The 23159-nt window shown below is 47.8% G+C and overlaps 2 protein-coding genes and 1 long non-coding RNA gene across 4 annotated transcripts; 1 reads left to right on the top strand and 2 right to left on the bottom strand.

Moving 5' to 3' along the window:
* Window positions 1–6629: 6629 nt before the first annotated feature.
* On the bottom strand, window positions 6630–7692 carry LOC137486702 (olfactory receptor 6E1-like). 2 transcript variants are annotated; one of them, XM_068212137.1, is made up of 2 exons: window positions 6885–7692; window positions 6630–6808 (listed from the first exon to the last, which is right to left on the bottom strand). In XM_068212137.1, exons 1-2 carry the CDS (start codon window positions 7570–7572, stop codon window positions 6738–6740), a joined length of 759 nt encoding a protein of 252 aa, XP_068068238.1. In that variant the 5' UTR covers window positions 7573–7692; the 3' UTR covers window positions 6630–6737. The 2 variants fall into 2 exon arrangements, with proteins under 2 accessions (XP_068068238.1, XP_068068235.1); XM_068212134.1 differs by having other exon boundaries at window positions 6630–7692.
* A 4566-nt stretch (window positions 7693–12258) lies between these two features.
* LOC137486800 (uncharacterized) lies at window positions 12259–14474 on the bottom strand. Its single transcript, XR_011005794.1, has 2 exons — window positions 12826–14474; window positions 12259–12479 (listed from the first exon to the last, which is right to left on the bottom strand). It is a non-coding gene; the product is annotated as an uncharacterized lncRNA (long non-coding RNA).
* A 1867-nt stretch (window positions 14475–16341) lies between these two features.
* DAD1 (defender against cell death 1) lies at window positions 16342–18392 on the top strand. The gene is made up of 4 exons (XM_068212084.1): window positions 16342–16363; window positions 16416–16632; window positions 17542–17692; window positions 18212–18392. The coding sequence occupies exons 2-3, from the start codon at window positions 16422–16424 to the stop codon at window positions 17670–17672; spliced, it is 342 nt and encodes a 113-aa protein (XP_068068185.1). The 5' UTR covers window positions 16342–16363; window positions 16416–16421; the 3' UTR covers window positions 17673–17692; window positions 18212–18392.
* The last annotated feature ends 4767 nt before the right edge of the window (window positions 18393–23159 follow it).

Genomic DNA, 23159 nt, shown 5'->3' with positions numbered 1-23159 from the left:
TTTTCTACTCTGCTGCACACTGACACTGCCCTAGAGTCAAAATGGTCGAGGTGGGAAGGGACCTTCAGTTGTTGTCTGGTCCAATGCCCCAGCTCAAGCATGGCCACCTAAAGCACCAATTGCTGAGGACCAGTTCCAGGTGTTTTTGGAACATCTCCAAGCATGGATGCACCACAGCCTCCCTGGCCAACCTGTACCAATGCTTGGTCACCCTCACAGATAAATGTGTTTGCTGATGCTCAGACGAGCCTCTCATGTTTCAGTTTGTGCCCATTGGCTCTTGTCCTGTCACTGCACACCACTGTGAAAAGAACATGTATGTCTCCCACTTATATCCTACCTTCAGAGACTTACATCCATGGATAATATCCCACCACAACCTGCTCTTTCCAGAGTAAAAACTCACAGCTGTACCCGGTGTTTCCCACAGGAGAGATGTTCCAGTCCCTCCATCATCTCCAGGCCACTTTGTTGAACTCTCCCCAGCACACCTGGGTCTCTCTTTTACTGGAGCTCAGAACTGCCCACAGTACTCCAGGTGCCATCTCACTAGTACTGAATAGAGGGGAAGGATCACCTCCCTCAAGGTACTGGAATCCCTCATAGAATCCTAGAATAATCTGGGTAGTAAGGGATCATCTAATTCAACCCCTATGCAATGAGCAGGGACACCTTCTGCTGGACCAAGTTACTCAGAGCCCCATCCAACCTGACCTTGAATGCTTCCAAGGATGGGGCATCTAAAGCTCTCTGGGCAGCCCATTCAATTGTTTTGACACACTCATCATAAAAAAAATCTTTCTTGTATCTACTCTAATAATTAAATGCTAATCTTCTTCCTTATATCTATTCTAATAACCAAGTGGCTTATCTATTGTATTTTAATTTAAAACTATTAGCCTTGTAGTATTGCCACAGGCCCCAGTACAGACATCTGAGTGACACATCCTGATCTCATGGTAGATATTCAGTTTGATCTCCAGGTAGATATTCACTTTTTCCTAATTTATTGTTTAAATATTTCTTATTCTAATTGTGCCTGAAAATTTCTATCACCTGTCCATCTCCCCACTGAGCCAATTCTTTTCAGGGTTCATGTCCTGGGAAAACTGGAGCACAGGGGAATCAGAGTAAAATATATGACATTATTTGTTAATTAAGATTTTTTTCTTTCAATCATTAAAAAAGGCCTTGAAAGCCTTTTGCAATAGTGATGAATATTCCTTCTGTCTCTGTGTATAATTAGTACAGCAGGTAAAGGTAATGCCAATTAGAGCAGAGAAAGGCTTTGCAAAGCCTTTGGCACTGCTGTGGGTTGCAGTAACAGGAGAAGAGGCTGGAATAAGAATTGTCTTATTGCCAGCACATGAATCAAACTTTGACTCAGGTCTCTATCTGCTTGATCATAAAGATATTTTCCTCTCTGTGCCTGGTTCCCACCAGGGTATAAGGCGGACTAATTCCCTATTAAAATGTTTCCATTTCCATTCTCCCTGTCACGCGTAATTAGAACAAAAGACAAACAGAAATTAAGCTGTAGGTATTCACTGAAACACAGCTGGGAGCTCCCTAATTAACCACACAATGCTTCCAGCACAAGAACAACCACAGAGCTCATTATGGCCGTCAGCTTTTTAATGAGCCCCTGCAGGACTGTGGTACCACCTCCCAGTTCCTCGTGGCTGTGGCACAATCTGGCAAGGTGCCTTGAGGGAATGACAAGGCAGAAGCAGGAACAAACTTGCTGGGAGCTTTAATAGAGCCCAGTGCGAGGTGAGAGACCAGAAACAGAGTTGGACAAAGGGTTCCCAGCAGGGCTCATTAGAGCACAAACTCACAGACTTTGATTACAGACAGCTCAGGAAGCCTCAAACTTCTGCACCAACCTTCCCTCTCAGAGGCCAAACAGCAGTGCCCAGGCAGTGCCAAGGTGGTGCGGTTGGCCAGCAATCCACGCCCAGGGCAGGTGCAAAGGAAATGCCACAGACCCAAACCTGCTCTTCCAAAGCACCGGCAAAGGCACAGAGCCTGCTCTGCAGGCATCAGCTGCAGGGCTCAGCCCAGAACTGTCACTGCAACAGAGTGACTGCAGCAGTGACTGCAACACTGTCACTGCAAGAGAGTGACTGCAACAATGTCACTGCTACATTGTGGCTGCAACACTGTCACTGCAATGCACAGTGGCTGCAACAGTGACTGCAACACTGTTACCGCAACACTGTCACTGCAACAGAGTGACTGCAACAGTGTCATTGCAACAGAGTGACTGCAACAGTGTCACTGCAACATTGTTGCTGCAACACTGTGGCTGCAACACTGTAACTGCAATACACAGTGACTGCAACAGTGTCACTGCAACACACAGTGACTGCAACACGGTTACTGCAACACTGTTACTGCAACAGAGTGACTGCAAGTGTCACTGCAACAGAGTTATTGCAACAGTGTCACTGCAACAGTGTGCAACACTGTGACTGCAACAGAGTTACTGCAACAGTGTCACAGCAACAGTGACTGCAACAGTTTGACTGCAACACTGTCACTGCAACATACAGTGACTGCAACACTCAATGCAATGCAGACTGACTGCAACAGAGTGACTGCAACACACGCTGCCGACCCCTTCAAGAGCCAGCAGCCAGCCCAACTCCCAGCTCCCTCCCTCCACCCGGTCTGGGTGAGCCCTGCATTCAAACATCCAGGTTTAAATGTAGCACCCAGGCCCTGTCCTCTGTTCCTTCAGACCTTTAGCACGTCCTGCTCTGCTCAGTGGGTAAACCTTAAAGAGGATGCTGGGTAAGGCATGACTGTAGAATTTGTGTTAACTTTTGCCATCAGTGTTTGGCCTAGAAAAGTTTTGAAGTTCACATAAATGGCTGAAAACGGCTTAGATGACAATTACAAACTAATATGAATATGAAATGACTAAAAGTGTGGAACCAGTTAAGAGCTACCACATGTAATTTAATTTTTGAAAAAATATTCCCACTTGCAGCTGTGTAGCATTCACATCCACTGAGACAACTGTAGTCATGTTGGTATAGTTACTTTAAACAAGAGGTTGGATTGTTCCCTCTGAATTTGAATAATTCATCTTTAGATCTATCTTTAGCTGTCTAAAAAAAATATTCCTTAAATCTAAATATTCAACTGTCCTTAACAACTCTGACAAAGTGAAATGGGACACTGTGCAGAGGAGTGGGATTGCAATCAGCTGATTTGGGGAATCACTGCTTAGATGAAATCTGGATACCCAGGCAAATGGTGCAATTCATAAAGAGAGAACCCTTTTCCACAGAAAAGTGCCTCATCCTCACTTTGGGCAGCTAAAGTCATTCAGATTAGCCAATTTGATAGCAAAAAGTCAAGGGTAAGTGTCACAGGCTCTGAAGGATAAAAATTTAATGAGAAGCTTTCCTCAAATACATTATTTTATTTCATTGTCTTCCAGGGGAAAAAATGTTTACAGTTCCATAAGCTTTAGGAATTATTCACATTTCTTGACCATTTTGCTCAGAGTATCCTTCACAACTCTATTTGTCAGACTGTAGGTGAGCAGTGGAGCCACAACAGTGTAAAAAACAGAGAAGATTATTCCGTGCTTTGAGAGTCCTAGTTGTTGGTAGGATACTTAGCAAGCTTCCATAAAAAAGTGTAGTAACAGTGAGGTGGTAAAAGCAGGTGGAAAAACAAGGAAAGGAGGAAGAGAAAAGATGGCATTTCTGGGATGTTCCCAAATTCCAGGGTCAGAAATGCTGTGATGATTGTTCTATTTCTCCGTTCCCCATTTGCCATGGATCAAGTCAAGAAGAAATGCATCACAGCCTGTAAAGCATCAAGAATTACATTTACTCATTGATCATCATCACTGAAAGATTACAGAAGAAAGATGACACTGTTACCATTGCCTGGTTGTACTGTTTATTTCCTTTTTAAGCAGTTCTTGAACGTTCTCCAGACAATAATTTGTGAGAGAGATCATTGGGTATTTTTCATTTTGCCTTCTGCAAATTTTGTAACAAAATAATTTCCTTGGTTTTGGAAAGCATCACACAGAATTGCAGCAGGACGTTTTGACAACCACATATTGCAACCACACCAGACCAATACAACCAGTGGAAAACTGTAATACAAATTTTCTAAGAATTGTAAAGATTGATGAATGTTTCTGGATACCAAACTTTATAAAAATCTGAAATATCCAGAAAAACATTGAGGAAAATAAGGAATGGTATGACTTTTCTCCCTTGGCAATATTTTTTTGAAACTTGCAGGGTCAGAGAGTGTTGATACTCTGGCCAACAGACACAAGCTATCATTTAGAAATCTTCAATCTAAAGAAGAAAGGAAGAGAGGGGAATTCTTGAGTGGGTGAGCATTTAATCATGAAATGTTATATTGCCCTGCTTTCAGCTGACACAGAGATAATTCTCCTCTTAGTAGCAGCAGCAGTGCTGTGTTTTAGATTATGTACAGGAATAATATTGATAACACATGGATGGTTTAGTGTTCACTCAAATCAAGCTTTCAGTTTGCCAGGCTCTGCCAGTGAGCAGGGGAACGAGAAGCCAGGGGGGAGCAGGGCCAGGACAGCTGGCCTGAACCGGCCAAAGGGATCTTCCACACCCCAGAACACATTCCCAGTATATGAACTGGGCAGGGCTGGCTGGGAGGCACTGGTCACTGCTCAGGGATGGACTGGCCATTGGTCAGGACAGGAATTGTGCTGTGCACCCCTTGGTTCCTTTGGTTTTATTCCTCACAATATGTTTCACTATTATCACTGTTATTATTAGTATTATATTTTAATTCAATTATTAAACAGTTCTTATCTCAAGCCCTGTTTCACCTTTTTCCAATTCTGCTCCCGCCTCCCCAGGGGAGTGAGTGAGCATGGTGCTTAGTTACCAGCTGGGGTTAAAGCTAGAACAAACTAGAAAATACAACAAGTACTGAAGGAAATAATGAGAAGAAATATTTGGGTTTTTATTTTTTTTGGGTTTGTTTTTTGTTTTTTTTTTTTTTTTTTTTAATTTTATTTCAAGGCAACGTTAATAATTATAACTATACATTTCTCTTATTTCTGTCTCCCTCTTCTCTTCTGTCTCTTATTATTATTTTTGTAGGGTTTGTTTATTTTTTCCTTTTAGGGATTGGCACTCTGTTGTCTATAATTTGTTTAGGAATAAGTGATCTTCCAGAGACCTGGTGTCACTTGTTACATTAAGTATTTTTGCACACACAAATAGCCTCTGTGCAGACACTCACACCTGCCACAGTCAGTGGGAACAGTCAGTGTCCAAAGGACCAACACCATGAGGCTCAACACGACCACTGGCCAAACAAACTGGACAGGAAGCATCACTTGAATGATGAGAAGCTCTTCTCCTGGCATTGCTGAGAATTAGAATTCAGCCAAGCTCCAAGGAGAAGGTAATTCCACATGAAATCCTCTATGGGAAACAATGTCAGGCTGTCATTATACCCAGGGAAAAACATAGTAAGGAATCACACTTTGAGGCAATTTGGGAAACTTTGGGAAAAAACTCTCTCATCTTTGCATAGGTTTATTGTTTTAGCATCATCAGTGACCTTGGATGTTCAGCCACACTCTCACTGTCTAGAAGACTGGGGATATGTCCAGACTTGGAGCAAAGAACCACTCAAGCAAAAGTGGAAAGGACCATTCCAAGTTCTCCTGACTATCCACACAGCTGTAAAAATTACTGGTGGAGATTCCTGGATTCACTATACACAGCCAAAGCCAGCCCCAAACCTGGAAATGCCTTTACAGCTAAGACTGAAACAAAATGTCCCATGAATTGTGCTTGGGATCAAGGATTATCCTGTATTGAATTAGAGGGAGGACAAGGAATTCTGTTGATGGGTACAGTGTGTACGGTAGTGATTGCAAACACAGCTTTGTGGAAGCTGAAGTTCTAAAAATGAAAATATTAATAAGAATGGTATTTCTGTACTTGCTTTGTAGCATGGCAGCTCAATGTGTTCTTTGCAGCCTGTGGAGAACCCACACTGGAGCAGAGGAAAAGTGTGAGAGGAAAGAAGCAGCAGAGGGGAAACCCCATGCACTGACCACAACCCTCCCCCATGCCCCTGTGTGCTGGGGACAGTGCTGGAGTCTGGAATGTATGAACTTGAGCACAGAAAAGGGGTAAGTACAGGTGTTTAATATTTAATTTTGTTTTGCACAATCTAAACTATCTTAGTCGGCAATAAATTACATTGGTTTTTCTTAAATCCACTATGTTTCACTTCTGGTAGAAATTGGCAAACATCTCTCTGTCTTTATTTCAATCTATGAGAGTCTTTGTTTCTGTTTTCCTCTTTTCTGCCTCTGCTCTATCCCACTGTGGGGTGGAAGGTGTGAGTGGGAATTTGGTTATTCACTAAGGCTAACCCATCCCAGCCAGGGGGGGAATGCTGAGGCAAAGCTGACACTAGGTAACAGAAGATTAGAAAACCCTTTCTGTGCTGGCATATTTTCATTGCCAACAGAAGGAATTACATAACATCTAGAAAGCATAAGCCATTTGAAATCAGCATCTTTAATTCACAATACAGATGTTGCATCTAGGAAACAAATTCAGACACTTGGATGGGCTACTCCACCATTCACATCTGCCTCAGGGAGCCAGAAAACTTCAGAATTCTCTCCTTTAAAGCTTGCTTGACTTTCCTGTTCCTGAGCGAGTAGATGTACGGGTTGAGCGTCTGAGTCAGCACAGAGAAGAACAAAGACAGAACTTTGTCAGAGTCCTGCCCACCTCGCTGTGCTGGGCGGATGTACCTGTAAATACACGTGCTGTAAAACACCATCACCACTATGAGGTGAGCTGAGCAAGTGGAAAACGCCTTCCTCCTACCTGCAGATGATGGTATATGCAAGATGGTGACAATAATGCAGCCGTAAGAAACAGCAGTGACTATCAAGGTACCAGGGAGGATGATGATGAGTATGATGAACATCAGCTCTTCGATGAAGCCTGTCTCTGTGCAGGACAGTTGCAACAATAGGGAAGCGTCACAGTAAAAGTGGTTCATGACATTGGGACCACAGAATGGCAACTGCACTGTCATGATGGTGGGGGGAAACATCATAAGAAAACTCACTGCCCAGCAGCCCAGGATCAGCTGCAGGCAAAGCCTGCTGTTCATGATGGCTGTGTAGTGCAAAGGGCGGCAAATGGCAACGTAGCGGTCCAAGGACATCACTGCCATGTGGAAAAGCGTGCAGGTGCCCAGGCAGTAGAAAAACAGCATCTGGAGGAAACAGCCAGGCAGGGAAATCGTCTTCCTCTCTGTCAGGAGGCTGTACAGGGTGCTGGGAAGGAATGTGGAGGTGAAAGTGATTTCCAAAAGGGCAAAATTCCTGAGGAAGTAGTACATGGGGGTCTGAAGGAAGTTATTGGTAAGAGTGATGCTGATGACAGAAATGTTTCCAAGCAGGATCAAGAGATAGGCAATGCCAAGGAACAGAAAGAGGGTGATCTCCCAATGGCGGCTCTCAGCCAGTCCCAAGAGGACAAATTCCACTACAGTTGTGTGGTTCATTGAGACATCATTGCTGGCAGACAAAGAAAAGACCTGTTTTGGGAACTGTTGGAAAACAGCTGAACATATGTCAGTTTGGCTTTGCTAACATTACAGGGCAATACCAACAACAAACCTCTTGTAAAAGACTGAAGCAGCCACAGTAACCACATATTAAAAAGCCTGGTCATGAAATAGGAGCCCCAAGCTTCATTTGTAAGATTGAGTCCTCACTCCAGTCAAAACAATTCCTACAGTTCCCTCATGTCGCACTTGAGAGAGGTGCAGGAACTGTTACAGACCCTGGGTCTCTCTGAATGATCTGGCAACGTCCACACTCCAACAAACCAAAAAAAGCCAAGTGCCCAGAGTGAGAACCTTGCTGTGTCCAGAGACTTACCACAGAGGAATGCAATCACACCACAGACTCACTCTGAAGCACGCTAGATTGGTTCAAGGAAACATTAATATCGTAAAAGAGAAAGTTGCTGCAGTTAAACAGAGACAGGGAAAGAGATAGAGGTAGAGACTCTTCAGAGAGGAGGCCAGACAGAAAGACAGCAGTGCTGCAAAGTTAAGGCTTTTGGTTACTACTGAGAAAAGGCAAAATGCACAGAGCAGTGCTGGCACCAGTGGGAGAGACGGAATGGGAAAAACTGTGAGGAAATTGTCTGTTTGTTTACCCTCAGCTCTACAACTCCAGTGGATCAACTCTGATGCTGATGGACATTCTTTCTTCTTCAGAGCCCCTGTGTCCAAGCACCCTCCCTCTCACAGCCCCCCACCCCAAGCTCAGTGTTCTCTGTCCAGTGACCCTGTCTGTGGCACTGCTGCCACACCATCGTCTCCTGAAGTGAAACCTGAAAACTCTGTCTGATGCCCTTCAATCACAGTCTTTTCTTGCAGGCTTGCCAGGTCCCATCTGTGGTTTTTCAACTGCATTCTCCCTCCTCTTCCTCCCAGATACGACCCCTCCTTGCCCTAAAAAGAGACCTGTCTTGTTTTGCACTCATGTTTCCCTGGTTTTATCTATTATGTAATGTGGATATTTTAATCTGGTTTTAGATTCACTTCAGACTAATTTCAGATATTTCTGAATGACTGAAGTAAACAACAACACAATGAATTTCCAGGAAAAGCAAGCCCATCTTATTTAGCTGATAACCCATATCAAACAAGACACTGAAATTTCCCTCTTGAAATGCTCAATAAAAAGATAGCTATAAACTGGGATGGTACAACCCTTCTTAATACACTATTCCCATCAAATCGTTCCCCTTAGAGCCCTTTTCTAAGCAAAACACAGGAGTTTATTGGCATAATCTTATGGTTGTTCCCCAAAAAACACCAATACAAAACTTCTCTCTCACAAACCATACTTAAATATAGGACATACTTTTCAATACCACAGATGGACTGATATTCGCTGGAAGTTGAGAGTGGTCCCCTAAACCAAGAAACTCCCTCAGTAATAGCCAAAGGCTTTTACTTTAGTTTGAAGATTAAAAGCTCAGTTTTCCAAGTCCATGTTCCTTTAAACTTTCCCTATTCTTCTGAAAACGACACCCGAACTCTAAGAAATGCTCCAGGTAGTTACCAGTATATCCACAACAACCCAGGATGCTACAAAGAGTATTCTGAGTCTGATTCTGTTTCTCCTTAACTTAGTTTGACAACTGATTTCTGGCAAAAAAAAAAAAATTCCGCTCTCTTCAGCTCCTTTATATAACAGTAGCAGCGTATTCCAGTCCTGTGTTTCCTCACTGTGTCAAACCTCAGGGACCAATTAGGTATCAAAATCTGAAAAAACACCTTGTGGAAAAACACTTGTGGAAGAACAGCAAGAGTATAATCAAACCATGGAGAAAATGAGATTGGGAAGGACCTCTGGAGGTCCAATCCTTGCTAAAAGCAAAGCAGGACAAGGTTACTCATGACCTCCTCTCAGTAAGTGTGAGTATCTCCAAACAGGGGATGTATCAACTTCCCTGTGATGCCACAACTTCCCTTGTGTTCTCATTGTGAATATTTATTTCCTTCTGTGCAGAAATTATTTACTTTAAGCCATGACCTACACCTTTCTGAGAGGTCTGGCTCTAACTTGTCTCTGACTCCCCCTCAGTGGACAATTCAGGCAGATCCTCCCTCTCAATTTTGTCTTCTCTCTGCTTCTCGTCAGGTATGATGTGCCCCAGTTCTCTGATAAACTCTCTTGTCCTCCACTGGACTCACACCATTCTAATAACATCTTTGGGGTTTTTTTGTACTGTGCACAGCTGTCCCAGTACAGTCTTGTGGAATTCACATTCTCTGAACAGAGAGGGACATGATTCTCTCTCCCAGGATTTTTCCTGGGAAGTTGTGAGACATAGTGAGAAAGCTCAGAGAAGGAAGAAATTACAATTCTTATCTCTAGTGGCTGCGCCTCTTGTTTGGCACATGTGGAATGTTGTTATGGAGATTGTTTACTGAAGAGTGATTTGTTAATTGGACACCAGTGATGGTTGTTTGGATTGATTGGCCAATTGGGTCAAAACTGTGTCATGACCTGATACCATGGGTGTCCTAGGGTTACAGGATACTGGAAAAGGGACATCTAGTCAGGTTGTGGTGAGAATGGTGGGCTCATGGGAGTCAATGTGTTACTAGAACTATCCTATATTTGGTCAGGTTTCTGGTTCTTGCTCTCAGTTGGTTCGGCACCTCATACAAATAAGGTCACGTTCCGAGTTCACATTTGTGATTGGACCCTTTTGTGGAAGGGGCTGACAGCTGGTCTGTGAGCCAGAGAGAGTTAGTTGGAGAAGAGGGTGATAAGAGTCCCATTTACACCTGAGAGGAATTCTGTCAAGGTGATTGGCAAGGAAACTGAGAAGATAAACGAGGGGGCCTGCAGCTGGACGTTTTCTGAAAACAATGGTGTAGACTGCTCAGGGCCAATGAGCACTGTGCTGATTTGTTGTGGCCAATGAATAGGTATAAACTTTCTGGAAAGGCATGAAAGACAGGATGCTGTTAAAATAAACAGAAGCCTTCTGAAAGGCATGGTGTCCTTCTGTGTGTCATGACCATCTCAACAGTGACACCCTTGCCCTCAGAGGACCCCTATAGCCTGTGCCATTTGCCATGCCCCCAGGTGTTTGGATCTTGCCCTGTACTCTGTGGTTTTCCACGTTTGTTATTTTGTTATTAAAGTCTTTATTTTTTGGGCAAGACCATTGTTCCCATCCCTTATTTTGCCAGCTTCCCCGGGCCAAGCTGAACAAGGGGTTGCAGAGAAGGAAGATGTGATATGGGAACAGATGCCAGAGGCAGGGGATGGGTGTTTGGTGTCCCATCTCCCTCTCTCCATCTGTTGCAAACTGCTCCAAGTCTGCCTCCTTTCAAAATAACAAATGTGAAACCCAACCCATGGCCCTTGGGAATGTGTGCAGGAATTGCTGCAATAACTGCAGGATTGCAGGAGTGAGGGGCAGTGGTGCAATTCTCTCCTGTGGCCTGTCTGTAAACCTGTGGGAAATGGATTTGTAGGGAATTCTCCAAGCCTGGCAGAAGGCTCACACAGTGTGCATCTGTGTGCAAACCTTGAGATGAGAAATGCTGCCTCAGAAATGCCATGGAAGAGGACAGACATTGCTGAGAGAGAAATGGAACCAGAAACAAGTTCAAAGGATGGCCTTGCAAATAAGGTTAGATACTTTGGAGAAACAAAACTATGAAAGATGCATTGGAGTAGGACCCACGAGGAGTAATTTTAAATAATTGGCTTTAAGGCATTTACAGCATGGTGTGGCAAAAGCTGATAGGCCAAGAAACACTTATAATGTATTGTAATTAGGAAATAGTTGGCTTCTGATTGTGATGGAGTGAATTATAACATCTGTATTGTCTCACCCTTCACATGAGACTGAAAATGGAATAAAAGCTTTTAAAACACCTCTCAGTTGCCCCATCTCTGGGTCAGAAAAGGGATTAATCTGACATAAACCCAGCAGGGAGTGGTGGCTGACAGTGGATTACCAACGCCTCAGAGCTGACACTGGCCTGGAGCAGCTGCTGTGCCTCACACAGCCAAACTGATGGCCACAACCCAGCCTGGGCCCATCAGATCCGTGTGGCAATTGGTATCAAAGATGTTTCTTATGGCTCCCTTGCAGTGTCACTGAAACTGCAGGAAAAGCAAATCCCTCCAACAACATATTTAGTGTCAGAGAATGAAGGCATTACTTTATTCTGGCCAGGATGTTGTTCTAACCAGGATGTGCAACAGAAATAATTTCATCCACACATTGTCGGCGATGAAGAGAGATGGGGAAGACGGATTCGGTGACCAGAATCCAAATTTATTGTGGACTACCAATGCTAATATACTGGTTTTAGAAGACTAGCAATGTTTACTACAAAGATTAGGTTAAAATCACATACAAAAACTTATGCATATTACAACATTTCTTGCTTGCAGAGTTTAATGAAATCTTTTTCCAGTGAACCTGATTGAATCTTCTTTTAATCCTCAATGTTCTGTTTGCTCTTGCCAAGGCATCCTGTTATCAAATCTCTTGTGCTAACCAGGTCCAAAGTCCATCATCTCTCTTGCGTCCCAATATCTCAACAACATATTGCCTGGGTGTGCAGAGAAATTCCTTCCATCACACATCACTCTTTACTCAATTTTTCAGATTCTTATGTGGTAAAATCCCATAGAAATTCTTTGTTCAGTGTTCATTGGTTTCAAGTTACGCAGCTCTTAGCATTTGGTTTCCTATTGGTTACGGATCTCTTGGGCTCCAGTGTTAATTAGGTCCTTATTCCTTGGTTCCCTCATCTTTTTCTCAGACCAGGTGTCTCAGACCATGCTGGGGGTGATGTTTGAGTTGATGTTCATTAATGGTCATTATCTTTTGTGTCATTTCTGTGCTGCTCCCAGTCTGCTGAGATATTAAGCTTATCAAAACCTTGAGTGACGATCCTTTGAAAAGAAACGTCAACTCCTTTCCCCGGAGACAAAGGCGAACAAGACTACAGTTACAAAAAATTCTAAATTCTGTATCATTTTCCAACAGCAGGAGGCAGGCTGGGATCGTTTTGCTTTTACCCGGGAGGAGAATCAGTGTCTCTTTACTCACCTTAAGAACACCAACCCTCCCTGACCCCGACCCATCACAGACCGCCCCTGGAGAGGGCACCGAGGAATATCCACATATTGATCACACACTGATCAGCAGCTCTGATCTCACAATGCTGGGCAACACTCAGACAAATATTATCACCCACATGGAGAGCCTGGGACTCCCCACAGAGAAGGTGCTGGTGCCTTAGGATTGTAGCTTTTATATTTTTCAAATACTGTATATAAAATCCTGTATTTTATATTTTTTCAATACTGCATCAGTGTATAACTCTAAACTCCATATAGAATGTTAACTGTCTTCACATTTTGGGCAGACCAAACAGTCCCTCCAGGCCTGAAATTCAAGGACACCCAAAAAGAATAAAAAAAAACTGAGCTGGGGGAAGCAAACTAGGGGTAAATGACTTCATAAGGTGAAACTGTAATTGGAGGATTAACCCCTGATTTTTAAATGGACCAAACCTATAATTGTCTGAAAAACTTGTGACCATTGTCCACCTTGGGTGTAGCCTTTGGGAGGTTTTTGACTGCCCAAGGTGTGTCTATTGAAGGCCTTTGATAAATTTATAAATATTTTAAAAAATTTAAATTATAAATAAAATAAAATGTAATAAAATTGTAAGTAAACCCACTTTATTCTGTTAACCTTATCTAGCCTCTGTTCTAGGTAGCCACTCCAAGGCATCAGTACAACTTCCTTCCTCCAAGGTTAAATTCCTGGGGATATGGTGGAAAGGAGGATCACTGTGTGCTCCCTCTGAAACCTTGACCACTCTAGAGCAAGCAAAGATACTGGGGAGTGTAAAGGAGCTCCAGCATGCCTTAGGTTTGTTGTTTATTTAGAGAAAACATGTTTCAGACATCTCCATTATTGCTGCTTTACTGGCATTATGCCAGACAAGAAAAGGAATTGTAAAAATGGATATTTCCTTCTTTTTAAAACTGACCCAAGTAGGACACTGTTTTCTTCTCTTACAGGTATTCCACAAAAACATGATGTGGCCATATGAAGTAGCAACAGGACTGGAAAGTTCTTTGCTGCATTGATTGTTTACATTTGTCCTATTATATCCCACCTGACAATGTGGGATAATGTTGTTAATACCTGATCTAATCACACCCCGTGATTATTTGCCTCATATTTACTGTCTCATGGGTGGTGAGTTCTTTCTTCCTTTATCCTTTCCTTTCTTACACATTTTCTTAAGTGGCATCTTTATAGTTTTATACCATATTGCTATAAATGACATATTCCTATATTACTATACTACAATGTATTACTAGACTATTACTAGAAAAAGTCCTATTACTATAAATGACTACCAAAACGGCTACATACTCGTTTTTCTGTGCAACCAAACTGTTCTACAATAAATCTACATGTGTATATTTACAAACACCCATCCTTCAGAGTCATCCCACTCTAACCCACCCCAAAGGCTCTACTAGCAAGAAGCTGGGCTGCAGAAGGTGAGGGTAACAACCTTTCCAAGCCAAACCAGTCCGTGAGTCCATGATAGGAAAATGTCCTTCCCTCATAGCAGAGCCTGAGTGGGAGATGCACTGCCAACAGTGAGAGCATGCCTCTTTTGGAAAGATGGGAAGGCTGGAATGATTTAAACAGAATGCGCGTACAGAGAAAAGTTCTCCTCTGGTTCATTGAAAGGTCGCTCCCTGCTTCAGAAACCCAAAAGCAGCAGAGCCGGTTTGGTCTCAGCTGTTTTGCTCAGTTCAGGCTCCATGAGGTTGACACCATGATCGTTTTTGAGGGGAAAAAAAAAAAAGGGAAAGCAGTGGTTTGCCTTTCCCCAGCCCCAAGCAGGGTGACGCAGGTCTGCTCTCCACCACCTTCGTGGTAGATCCCGGACACTCCTTCAGCCAGGAACCCCCTGGATATTCCTTCGGCCAGGAACCCCCCCGGACACTCCTTTGGCCACAAATCCCCTGGACACTCCTTCGGCCACAAACCCCTGGACACTCCTTCGGCCAGGAACCCCCTGGACATTCCTTCGGCCACAAATCCCCTGGACACTCCTTCGGCCACAAATCCCCCGGACACTCCTTCGGCCAGGAACCCCCTGGACACTCCTTCAGCCAGGAACCCCCTGGACACTCCTTCAGCCAGGAAACCCCTGGACACTCCTTCGGCCACAAATCCCCTGGACACTCCTTCGGCCAGGAACCCCCTGGACACTCCTTCGGCCAGGAACCCCCTGGACACTCCTTCAGCCAGGAAACCCCTGAACACTCCTTCGGCCAGGAACCCCCTGGACACTCCTTCGGCCAGGAACCCCCTGGACACTCCTTCGGCCAGGAACCCCCTGGACACTCCTTCGGCCAGGAATCCCCTGGACACTCCTGCGGCCAGGAATCCCCTGGACATTCCTTCGGCCAGGAACCCCCTGGACATTCCTTCAGCCACAAATCCCCTGGACACTCCTTCGGCCAGGAACCCCCTGGACATTCCTTCGGCCAGGAACCCCCTGGACATTCCTTCGGCCAGGAACCCCCTGGACACTCCTTCAGCCACAAATCCCCTGGACACTCCTTCGGCCACAAACCCCCCTGGACACTCCTTCGGCCAGGAACCCCCTGGACATTCCTTCGGCTAGAACCTCCCTGGACACTCCTTCGGCCAGGAACCCCCCCGGACACTCCTGCGGCCACAAATCTCCTGGACACTCCTTCGGCCACAAATCCCCCGGACACTCCTGCGGCCAGGAACCCCCAGGACACTCCTTCAGCCAGGAACCCCCTGGACACTCCTTCGGCCAGGAACCCCCTGGACACTCCTTCGGCCAGGAATCCCCTGGACACTCCTGCGGCCAGGAATCCCCTGGACATTCCTTCGGCCAGGAACCCCCTGGACATTCCTTCAGCCACAAATCCCCTGGACACTCCTTCGGCCAGGAATCCCCTGGACACTCCTGCGGCCAGGAATCCCCTGGACATTCCTTCGGCCAGGAACCCCCTGGACACTCCTTCAGCCACAAATCCCCTGGACACTCCTTCGGCCACAAACCCCCCTGGACACTCCTTCGGCCAGGAACCCCCTGGACATTCCTTCGGCTAGAACCTCCCTGGACACTCCTTCGGCCAGGAACCCCCCCGGACACTCCTGCGGCCACAAATCTCCTGGACACTCCTTCGGCCACAAATCCCCTGGACACTCCTTCGGCCAGGAACCCCCTGGACATTCCTTCGGCCACAAATCCCCTGGAAACTCCTTCGGTCAGGAACCCCCGGGACATTCCTTCGGCCAGGAGCCCCCTGGACATTACTTCGGCTAGAACCTCCCGGGACATTCCTTCAGCCAGGACCCCCTGGACACTCCCTCGACCACAAACCCCCGGACACTCCCTCAGCCAGGAACCCCCCGTACGCCTCTTCGGCCATAACGCCCGGGACACTCCTTCCGCCAGGAGCCCTGGTCAGTCCCTCAGCCGAGCCGCCTCAGGCAAAGCCCCGCCCCTAGCAGCGGCGCCGGGCTCTGATTGGCCCTCGGAAGGAACAGCTCTCTAATCTGCCCAGCAACAGCCAGCTCTGCGCTCTTATTGGCTCTTGCCAAGCACCAGCGGTGCGGACTCCGCGGAGCCCTCTGCGCATGCGCGAGCCGAAGGCGCGGTTTCCCCTATCGCCCACCGCCACGTCGTTGCGGCGCGGCGCGTGCGCAGTGCGGCGGCGGCCATGGCGGGCTCGGTGCGGGCCGTGGCGCGTGCGCAGTGCGGCAGAGGCGGCCATGGCGGGCTCGGTGCGGGCCGTGGCGCGGCGCTTCCTGTCCGAGTACGGCGGCGGCACCGCCGGGCGCCTCAAGGCGCTGGACGCCTTCCTGCTCTACGTGCTGCTCACGGGCGCGCTGCAGTTCGGATACTGCCTCGGCGTCGGCACCTTCCCCTTCAACTCCTTCCTCAGCGGCTTCATCTCGGCCGTCGGCAGCTTCATCCTGGGCGGTCAGTGCGGGCGCCGCCGTGCCCTCACGGCCGCGGCGCGGGTCGGGCTTACCCCGCGGGGCAGGAGCTCCGCGGCAGCTCTGCAGCTGCGGGGCCGGCCCGCAGCCGTGTCCCCCCGGCTGTCCTTGCAGCTCGCTGGGAGCGAGAGTCCCGCCGGGGACACACGCACGGTGCTGCTCCCCAGAATGCTCCAAACCGCCCTGTTTGTGTGCAGCCCCCCTCAGCACAGCGGCTTGGGGGTGTTCAGGGGAGGAGGAGGTTGCAATGAAACCTGAGAGCCCCTTCCAGGGCCTAAAGGGGCTCCAAGACAGCTGGAGAGGGATTTTGGACAAGGGCCTGGAGTGACAGGACAAGGGGGAATGGCTTCCCACTGCCAGAGGGCAGGGATGGATGGGATAGTGGGATATTGGGAAGGAATTGTTCCCTGTGAGGGTGGGGATGCCCTGGCCCAGGTTGCCCAGACTGCCCTAGTTCCTGGAAGTGTCCAAGGTGAGTTTAGATGGGGCTTGGAGCACCCTGGGATAGTGGAAGGTGTCCCTGGGATTGGAGTGAGAAGATCTCTAAGGTTCCTTCCAGCCCAAATCATTCTGTGTTTCTGACACAGCCAGTGCAGGACAGAGGGATATCCACACTTATGTGTGACTCCAGTCCTGCTCTGAGCCTGTTCCCCTCGGGACTTTGGCACCCTGTGGTGTGTGTGGTGCTGTGGGAGCACTGACTCCATCCAAATTCCAGCCAGCCCCGTCTAAATTCCCTGGCAGCCTCTTGCTCCTCTGTAGTAAGGATGGAGTAACTTCTCCCTGGGGGAGCAGTGACCCATCCTGGGCTGGGCTGCCCCAGGAAGGCTGTGCTTTCCACCATGACTTCCTCCTGTGCTCACTGATGCCTCCTTCTTGCTCTGCTGTGCAGTTTGCCTCAGGATCCAGATCAACCCCCAGAACAAGGGCGAGTTCCAGGGCATTTCCCCGGAGCGGGCGTTTGCTGATTTCCTCTTTGCCAACACCATTCTCCATCTCGTCGTCATCAATTTTGTTGGCTGAGCTCTGGGAGAGGCTGACAGGTACTGGTCTGTGGGGTCACAAAAGGGGCAACCACAGGACTGCTCTCCTTTTGGGGAGAACTAGAATGAGAATGATTCCAGGAGTCCCCTGAGCTCCCAGTTTCCTTCTGGCTTAGCATAGCCGAGCTGTTGTGCTCTGGGTTGGCACAGAGTGAGGATTTATGGTTTTCTGATTTTGAGCCTATCTTTTTTGGCTTTTATAATTAAAGAGATTAACTAGGACTGCTACAGAAACCTACCCACATTCCTCTCTTATGAGTGAGATTCCCCATTGTGCTTTGCAGGAGAAGCTTTGGGAGCTCCAAGTCCTGGGCTCTGTGAGGCTGAGGCATGGCTGGGGTTCAGGTCTGGAGTTCTTTGCAGATGGGGCAGCAGAGGACAGGGGCAGTTGGGTGTTGGGGAGTGGGGACATGCCCTGTTGTTACTTTTGCAAGGTGCCACAGGATCGCTGGGGCTTGGGGGAGCTCTGTCCTCTCTGCTCTGCAATAACATTGCTGATGTTGCCTGCTCTCTTTCCAGGTCTTGAACTGCTCCTGATGGCAAAGCCTGGCACAGGGAAGTGCCCAGCACACTCTCAGCTTCCTTGGTGGAGGAAGGGGACACAGGGCTCAATATTTCCCCCCACAGAGTGTCCTGTGGAGGGGTCTGCAGCCTCATTGTGTAACTGTGATCCTTCCCATCAATAAAACCCTTTATGACACTGCAGCCTTTTCCATATTGGTGACAAATACAGAGCTTCTCCTGCATCCACGTTCTCTCTCAGGCATGACTCCCTGGTTTTACCTTTCTCCCTTCATTTCTACTCAGCAGGCTTTTTTTCTGTGCCCCAGTTTTGGAGTGAAGCAGGAAACAAGTGATCATGGAAACTCAGTTGTCATCCACCCTTTTCATCTTCCTCTTTCCTGCCTTTTGATCTCCCAGAGTCCGTTGTCAATGTGCCCCTGGGCTTCAAAGCTGTGGAAAATTCAGGTGAGGCTATGGTTAGTGGTCACACAGGGAAGGAAGTGTCCTCCAGCACATCCTCAGGTGTACCCAGTTCCACAGAGCCTCCCACATCTCGCAGAGATGCAGGGGCCACACCTGGATGTCCCAGCTGGACTTAGAGGCTCCCTGAGGCCTGTGGGTGATGAATGGTGGCAGCGTGCCTGCACTCTGATGTGCTGACAAACACAGGGCTGTTGGGGTGGACTGCCCAGCTGGCAGCGCCTCGGAGTGCCACTGGAGCTGCTCTGGGCCCAGAGAGAAGCTCCCCCCTCAGAATCACAGAATCAAGGCTGGAAGATTGTCCAGTCCAACCATCCACCCAGCACTGCCACTGTAATTAAACCTCATCACCCAGCACCAGATCCTGACACCTCCTGAGCACTCCAGGGGTGGTGGCTCCTTCCAAGGCCTGACCACCCTGATCTAACCTGAATCTCCCCTGTCTCAGCTCAAGGCCATTCCCTGGTCCTCGCACTGCAGGCACAGCACAAGAGACCGGCCCCACCTCGCTCCAGCCTTTCAGGTGTGATGTGACCCCCTCTGAGCCACCTCTTCTCCATACTGAACAACCCCAGCTCCCTCAGCCATTCCCCAGAAGAGAAATATTTTCTAGTCCTTTTGTGAGCCTTGTTGCTGTTCACTGGACACACTCTAGCCCCTCAAAGTCTTTTTTTAAAGTGAGGAGTCCAGAACTGAATGCAGCACTGGAGCTGCAGCCTCGCCAACACCGAGTACAGGGGTGATCACTGCACTACTTTTGATAGAAGCCAGGGTGCTATTGGCCTTCTTGGCCACTTGGGCACACTGTTGGCTCACATTGAGCCAGCTGGCAACCAGCACTGCCGGGTCCTTTCCTGCTGAACAGCTCTTGAGCCACTCCTCCCCCAGCCTGGAGCTGCAGGGGGCTGCTGTGACCCCAGTGCAGGACCAGCACTTGAACCTCATGCCCTTGAACTTTGCCCACTGATCGAGTCTGTTCAGATCTCTCTAGAACCTTCATGAGGGTCTGTCCTCATGCTGATCCTGCTTCGTGCTTGTCTGGTTTGCTCTGCAGCTGAAACGCTGGGGAGGTAAAACCTCGAGAGCCTTGAGACTCCGTGGCGTGGAAATGTTGGTGTGCTGCACTGAGGAGATGGAACTTTGGTTCTCTGATGGCTTCAGACACTCTCAGAATTCTATTCTGGCTCCTGTTTATCACCTTTTTAACATTTCCAGCTGTGCTGCAGCCATTAAGCCTGTAAAAGTCTGAAACCTGGGGCTCCCAAATCTCTTGCCTGACACGGGCTGTGAGGTGTGAGGGGTCAGGGTTTTCACTGTCCTGGACAATGAGGCTGACTCTGTGTCAGGGACAAAGAACTCGTGCCAGCTCATGTCGCCCTGATTTCTTAGGATTTTCTAAAGCCTTCTGAATTTACATTCTTGTAGAGAACTTTCTCACGCAACTTTCTGTAAACAACCTATTGTTTTGCATTCTTTCATAGAGGCGGAGAAATTTGATAGACTGGTAGTTTGTCCAGTGTCGTTGGAAAGGTGGCACGTTCACCCACCAATCCACTGGCACCTTTTGAGAACTATAAATGATTGGAGTTAGAAAAAATAAATTAGTCTCTTCATCGTGACCAAAGCTGTGGTGCGTCGTTTCTCCTTGTGTCCTCTGGTGACAAGCTCAGGCACCAGCACTCCTGGAGTTGTTTGCAATGGCAGCAGTGCAGGGCGAGCAGGCAGGGACTTGTCACAGCACATGTGACAGCTGAGATGGCCACTATACAGAGTATCAGCATACAGTATCCAAAAGCATCAGAGTAACACCAGAGCACTTCAGAAGGCTTCAAGCCTTGACCCTTCTTGTTCTTTAGCCCAGTCTTTGATCCCCTCCTGTTCATGCAATGCACCTGTGTGCCCTCTGTCCCTGTGGGGTTGCTCAGCACACCTGGGCGCTCCATGGCTCATTGCTGTCAGTGCTGCTCACCTCAGCTGCAGCCATGGGGATGAGGCTGGGCCAGCCCCACTCCCAGTCACCACCGACGGTGTGCCTGCAGGGACTCACGGGCTGCAGGGGTGCTGGCTGATCCCCGCCGCTCTGCTTTGCCACCAGAAGGGCCCCGAGCCGTGCCCGTGCAGCAGCAGCAGCAGCAGCAGCAGCAGCAGCACATCCATGGGGATGATGCTCAGCTCGGGCACGGAGCCGCTGCCGAGCCCGGCCCTCCCCTGGCCGCTGCTCGGAACTGCACAGGGGCTGAACCAGAGGAGATGCGAGGCTTTGCTCTGGAGGTTTTTCTTTTTCCCCCCTTTTTCCTGCTTCTTACCTGCTTATGATTCCTCCAGTCGCCATTAACTGGACAATAGAATTCTTGAGGGAATGTAGAATTGCTGAGGGACTTTTCACAAAGTAGTGACAGGGAAAGGTGGAATGGTTTAAAACTGCCAGAGGGCAGGTTTGGCTGTGATATTGGTGTGAAAAACATGTTCACTCTCCTGTGAAAATGTAAAAAGTTTAATAAAGGACAATAGGAGACAAGGACCAAGGAGCAAAGGTTATTATGGCCGGGTGCCTCTTGGCACTCAGCCAGGAGCACACTGTTATCTTCGGGGACAGCCCTTAAATACCTTCTAATTCCATCAGCCTGTTGCATATTCATAGACCCTTATGCATAGTAAACTTTTTCCCCACCCTAGTTTACATGTTCCAAGAATTGTTTAGCCTGGCTCCTCCTCGGTTCCACCTTTTTAGAGCGGGCACATTCCTTGGTTGTGCTTTTAGTCCTTTTCTGTCATCACCTTCATTTTTTGGGCTTTGGTGCACACTCTCTTCAGACAGTGAGTGCTGATGGCTGGCAGATCTGCACAGGTGTCCTCATCCTGTGTCCATTGGATGTTATCCCATCCCAGCAGGCATTTTAACACAAGCACACTTACATCAGCTATTGCACTACTATGTCTAAGCTTCATTAACAACAAATAAAAACTATATAATAAAGTTACTTTAACACCACACAGATGAAATCCATTTCAATATTTGTGAAAAGCCAATATTATACTATGTATCTATAACATTGGGAGGAAATTTATCCCTGTGAGGGTGGGGAGGCCCTGGCACAGGTGCCCAGAGCAGCTGTGACTGCCCCTGGATCCCTGGAAGTGCCCAAGGCCAGGCTGGACAGGGCTTGGAGCAGCCTGGGACAGTGGAAGGTGTCCCTGCCATGGCAGGGGGTGGGACTGGGTGATCTTTAAAGTCCCTTCCAAGTCCAGTCAGAGTTTTTCCTGCATTGGAATGAGCTTCAACAAATCCACTGACACATTCAAGCTCTGGTCCTTGTAAAGTCCACACTTAGGTGCCTGGTCACACAAGGAAGAGGAGGAAAATAAGAGAGAATGGTACCTGCACAGGGCCGTGTTTGATGAGAGGTGACAAATATTGGCCAGGATATTTTCTCCAACAAAACCCCAAGAAAACATACAAATCCATCTCCTACCCCTAGCAGGACAGGAGGTGACATAGCAGAGAGGATGCTAAAGGTGGACCATGCAAAACCTCCTTCCCTGACAGTGTGAGAGGACCCTGGCCTGCTCCTTCAATCTTCCTTCTCATCTGGGTCAGGAGAAGTAGAAGGATTTTTCAATCTGTAAAAATTGTGAAGAGACCTATCAGCAAATTCAGGAATCTGACACAATTCTAGGAGCACTCCCTGATGCCTTGGGAAGGCTGAGCTGGAACAGAGACTGGAGGAGCTAAAGAATAAAGTAGGGATTTCTTAGGAGGCCTCAATGGATCCACCTTGGGCAGCACCAGAGCCCAGCCAGGGCTGCACCCCAGGTGAACCCAAAATGGTCACAAAATGCCCCACAGGTCACGGGGGCTCTCACTTTTATAAGCTCTGCTCCATTTGCACATTGGAGTTCACTGTCCAATTCCAGCTCCAGCCCATGCAGTCCCATCCTGCTTGTTTCTCTCTCTCCAGCCCACGTTGTTTGTGCTCTTGGGCCTGAGATTTGGATCATTTGTCCTTGGTCCCCAGCTGGGGAAGGAATTGTTTTGTCTCCCTGCTCTGTGAATATGAATATGAATATGAATAACATGAAGCTCAGACCCACACACTAAAGCAGCAGAGAACCTGAAAAATAGAAAAGCTACAACCTGAGGCATCATCCCCACCATGCTTTATAATGCATTTCTCCCCTCCTTTCCCTGCCCACTCTATACATAGCTCAATCCTTCCTGCTGTACCCAAAACAACTCCCCAAGTGCAGCCTGTGGTGAGGGCTGGGAGGGGAGGACACCTTAACCTCATTCCCCTTTGGCTTGTGGTCTAACGTCTGCTGTTCTTTTCCACAGCCTCACCCCCTCCCTGCCACGTGCCACCCCTGCCCCCTTCGTGCTGCACTTTCCAGAGGAAGTGGTTTTTGTGGGCAGGTGTAGACGAGCATCAGTGGTGACCCAGATCTCGATTGTGGCGTCATGGAACTTGTGCTGTGGCCTCTTCCT

This window comes from Anomalospiza imberbis, chromosome 22, assembly GCF_031753505.1.
Source record: "Anomalospiza imberbis isolate Cuckoo-Finch-1a 21T00152 chromosome 22, ASM3175350v1, whole genome shotgun sequence".
In the NCBI taxonomy this organism is placed as follows: domain Eukaryota; kingdom Metazoa; phylum Chordata; class Aves; order Passeriformes; family Viduidae; genus Anomalospiza; species Anomalospiza imberbis.
The sequence above is the reverse complement of the archived record's forward strand: the minus strand, read 5'-3'. Positions and strand labels throughout refer to the sequence as shown.